This window comes from Prunus avium, chromosome 3, assembly GCF_965620075.1.
Source record: "Prunus avium chromosome 3, drPruAviu1.hap1.1, whole genome shotgun sequence".
Taxonomy (NCBI): Eukaryota; Viridiplantae; Streptophyta; class Magnoliopsida; order Rosales; family Rosaceae; genus Prunus; species Prunus avium.
The window spans coordinates 5,519,178-5,523,536 of record NC_142286.1 but is presented as its reverse complement, the minus strand read 5'-3'; the positions used below and the strand labels follow the sequence as shown (position 1 = coordinate 5,523,536).

The 4,359-nt window shown below is 43.3% G+C and overlaps 1 protein-coding gene across 1 annotated transcript; it reads left to right on the top strand.

The window, feature by feature from the left end:
* The first annotated feature begins 1,162 nt into the window (after positions 1 to 1,162).
* Positions 1,163 to 1,876, top strand: LOC110769479 (uncharacterized). The gene has a single exon (XM_021973458.2). It carries the CDS (start codon positions 1,163 to 1,165, stop codon positions 1,874 to 1,876), a length of 714 nt encoding a protein of 237 aa, XP_021829150.2.
* The last annotated feature ends 2,483 nt before the right edge of the window (positions 1,877 to 4,359 follow it).

Here is a 4,359-nt window from a genome sequence, read left to right as displayed (position 1 = left end):
ATGCAAAAATGGAGGCCTGGGTTTTGTCCTGCTTCTGCTCGGGTTACGAGAATGGCTGTCTGGATTAGGGTTGCTGCCATCCAACTAGAGCGCTTTGATGTTTGGGCCTTGAAACGAATTGGGAATCTTTTAGGGAAGCTTTTGAAGATTGATACGCTCACTACCACTAAAAACAGAGGGAAGTTTGCACGGCTCTGCGTGGAGTTGGATCTAACTAAGCCTCTGGAGGCTTTTGTGCAAATTAATCAGACTTGGTACAACATTGAATATGAGGGGTTACCCGATATATGCTACGGATGTGGACTCTATGGGCACAAGAGAGAGAGAGTTGCAATCTAATGGAGAAAGTCCATGCGGAACAACCTGGGTGCTCTACTGACGCGAACACAAAGGGAAATGATGCAACCCCGACAACTGAACATACTGCTACCCCTCTAGAGACTTTGCGAGGGCCTTGGATGAACGTGCCACCTAGGAGGAAACCTAAGGCAAACCTGAAAGAGGGTTATGGGTCAGGGTCTAGTTTGAAGACCCATGGATCTAGATATGATGCCCTCGGACAAATAGATGAATGTACTGAGAAAGACCATACTGCTCCTAGCACAAGTGCAGGTTTGAACAAGGGGGAAAAGTGTTTGACCCTTTGTTTACTAAGGTCTGGACAAAAACTAAGAAGCAACCGATTGAAACTCGAACAGGGTTAAAAGGCTTACCTGTTAAACTTTCAACAGGAAGTGTGAAGGCAAGTGGCTCTTCTGCAAAACCAGGGAGGATTGGGAGCTTTAGTCCTGAAATGTTTAATGCTAAGGGGAAAGAAATCTTGGGTGGAAAATTGATGGAAAACCCCCAGACCATTGATGCTCACTTGTCCAATTGGGGGAAGGGACATGATGTGACTAATGGTAAGGGTATATACATATTTGGGCATCAACCCCCAAATATTGTTGGGGATGACTCAAGAGAGGAAGAGAGGATTGACCCTGTGTCCCACCCTCTCCCTAATGGTGACAGCTCAGGTGATAAGATGGACCTATTGGTTGGTCAGATAAACTATGCTCCAAAAGATACCTCTGCTAGTGGAGGTGTATCCATGGACCATTGATGAAGGGCTCCAGACCTTTGGTATGTACTCTTTCCTTAACCACCGTTTTTAATGATTATCATGTGCTGGAATGCTAGAGGTGCAGTTTGCACCAAATTTAAAAACACTGTCATGAACTTAATTCACAACCATCACGTGGATTTGCTCTTCATTTGTGAACCCCGTATAAGTGGCACTAAGGTTGCATCTGTAGTGAAGTCCTTAGGTTTCTCCTGCTCTGAAGTTGTTGATGCTGTTGGCTTCTCTGGAGGTTTATGGTTATTGTGGAATGAAAATAAATTCAAAGTTGACATTATTGGGACCCATGAGCAGGCTATTTCGGCTTGTATCGCCTGGCCTGGGCAGACTCCTTGGGTTTTCACAGCAGTGTATGCCAAGCCCTGCAGTATAAAAAGGGCAACTCTATGGGAGTATTTATCCTTTGTTGCTGATTGCCACAACATGCCTTGGTTGTTGGCAGGAGACTTTAACGAGATGCTTCAGCTTGAGGACAAACTTGGTGGGGGCCCCCTGCGCAGAATAAAAGGGTTTAAAAGTTGGTTTGATGCAAATGATTTGATTGATTTAGGCTTCACGGGCCAAAAATTTACTTGGAGCAATAACAGAGTGTTTGAGAGACTGGACAGGGCTATCTGTAATATGAGCTGGATGGGTGCTTTTCCTGAGGCTAATGTTATCCATCTTCCTAGGACTAAGTCAGACCATTGTCCCATCAAAATCAACCTTCAATCTTGCTTTTTGCCCTCCCCTAGGCTTAGGCCCTTTCGGTTTTAGGCCATGTGGATCAAGCACATTGAGTTTACTAAGGCCATCTCCAGCTATGGGCTATATCCCAAATATAGCCCTAAAATAATGCAAAATCCATCTCCAGCCGTGGGCTAAATAAAATTTTGTCCAAATTTGAAGGGCCACATTTGGCCCTTTGGCCCTCCAACCAGGCCACATATAGCCCACCTTTAGTCTAGGCCAAATTTTTGTGGGCCCATGCATTTGCTTTTTAAAAGCCAATAGTAAAGTGAGTTGATGTTATGGGTGAATATATATAATAAAATATGAAGAATCCTAAAACATAGCCTTGCATGGCTGGAGATGGAAAAATTTAGCCATGCACTATTCTTTAAAAAATTAATATTTTGGAGGGCTAAATTTTTAGCCTTGGACTACATTTAGCCCTATGACTGGAGATGGCCTAAGCTCATAGATCAATTATGGAAGCAGGAGCCTGGTCCAGCTCTAGCAAAGACTTATGCACTAGTTCAACCTCTTCAACAATGGAATTTGACTGTTTTCGGCCACTTGCGACTGAGAAAAGCCAGGATCTTAGGTAGACTTGCTGGGATTCAAAAGGCCCTTTGCAATGGGGTTAATAATTCCCTCAGGAATCTCGAGATTTCCCTTACTAAGGATTTTAATGATACCTTGGAACAGGAAGCCACTTTTTGGCAACAAAAATCCAGAATTCATTGGCTACAGGAGGGGGACAGGAATACTAAATTATTTCATCTTACTACTCTTATTAGAAGAAGACGAAATAAATTGGAAAGGTTGAAAAATGAACGTGGTGATTGGGTGGATGACGCCAATGCTATCAAATCTATTGATGTGGACCATTCCCATCTTTTTCCCTCCTATTGAGGATACTGCATTATGTGCTTTACAAAAGAATATTGACCTTCTCGAGGTGAAGGAGAGTTTATTTAATATTGGGGGTCTTAAAGCTCCTGGTGTGGATGGATTCCCTGCGTGTTTTTTCCAAAGCTAGTGGAATACTTGCTCACAAGACATCTTTGATATGGTTTCTCAAGCTTTCAGGGATTCTCAGATCCCTAAAGGACTAAACTCTACCCTCATCACCCTTGTCCCCAAAGTGGATAACCCTCAAACAATGTTGCAATTTAGACCTATTAGTCTATGCTGCACTCTTTACAAAGTTATCTCCAAGATTCTGGTCTCTAGACTCCGCCCCATCTTGCCTGAGCTAATTAGTCCAAACCAGGTCAGCTTTGTGCCTGGTAGACATATTACTGACAACATCCTTATAGCCCAAGAGTTGATGCATAAATTCAAAAGCTCCAAGGGGAAGAAAGGCTTTATTGCTTGGAAGATTGACCTATCTAAAGCCTATGGTAGATTGAATTGGCAGTTTCTTGAAACTGTGCTGATGGAACTGAAGCTACCACACTCTATTATTAAATTAATCATGCACTTTGTTTCCTCCGTTAAGTACCAAATCTGCTTCAATGGTGAGTTATCTGACTCATTTTCCCCCAGCAATGGCATTAGGCAAGGAGACCCTCTGTCTCCTTATCTCTTTGTTCTATGTATTGAAAAATTATCCCATATAATCCTTGAGGCTATTAACAAGAAAAGCTGGAGACCTATTAAATGTTCTAATTCTGGACCTACTGTCTCCCACCTTTTCTTTGCGGATGACTTGGTTCTCTTTGCTAAAGCCAACCCTCACCAAGCCAAAGTGATGAAAAAGTGTATTGAGTTATTCTATGATGCTTCGGGCCAAACTGTTAATTTTGATAAGTCTGCAATCTTCTGCTCTCCTAACACCTGCAAGGAGGTTGCCCAGGAGATAAGTTATATTTGTGGCTCTCCCCTCACTGATAATCTAGGGAGGTACCTGGGTATGCCCCTTTTACATTCCAGAATTAAAAAATCTACTTATGCCAGTTTGATTAGCAAGGTGCATGCTAGACTAGCCGGCTGGAAAGGCAAACTTTTGTCCCTGGAAGGGAGAGCTACTTTAATTCAGGTTGTCACCTCTGCTCTCCCTGTGTATACTATGCAAACTGTGAAGCTCCCTATTAGCGTTTGTGAGGAGCTTGATCGTCTAAACCGTAATTTCTTTTGGGGGGGGGTGGTGATAAAAAACAAAAGATCCACCTGTGTCAATGGAACCTCGCTTGCAGGCCTAAGAGCAAAGGAGGCTTGGGTTTCAAAAGAACCCATGATATGAACCAAGCCCTTCTCGCTAAAATTGGCTGGAGACTGCATTGTAAAGATGAGGGTCTCTGGACCAAGATCTTCGAGAATAAGTACCTCAAAGGCCAATCCATTCTTGAGCCTTCTTTGAAGATGCGACAGGATTGTTCTTCGACCTGGAGAAGTGTTCTGTTTGGGGCTGATTTGTTGGGGAAAGGTATGACGTGGAGACTTGGAAGAGGAGAAACTGTGAAAGATAATTGGGTTTCAGAGGCACCCTTAATGCACCACGAGATGGTCCTACCGCCCACTGATGTTGACTC

What these genes read in the sequence shown, in the direction of transcription:
- LOC110769479 (XM_021973458.2), top strand. Translation starts at nt 1,163, where the DNA reads ATGTGCTGGAATGCTAGAGGTGCAGTTTGCACCAAATTTAAAAACACT.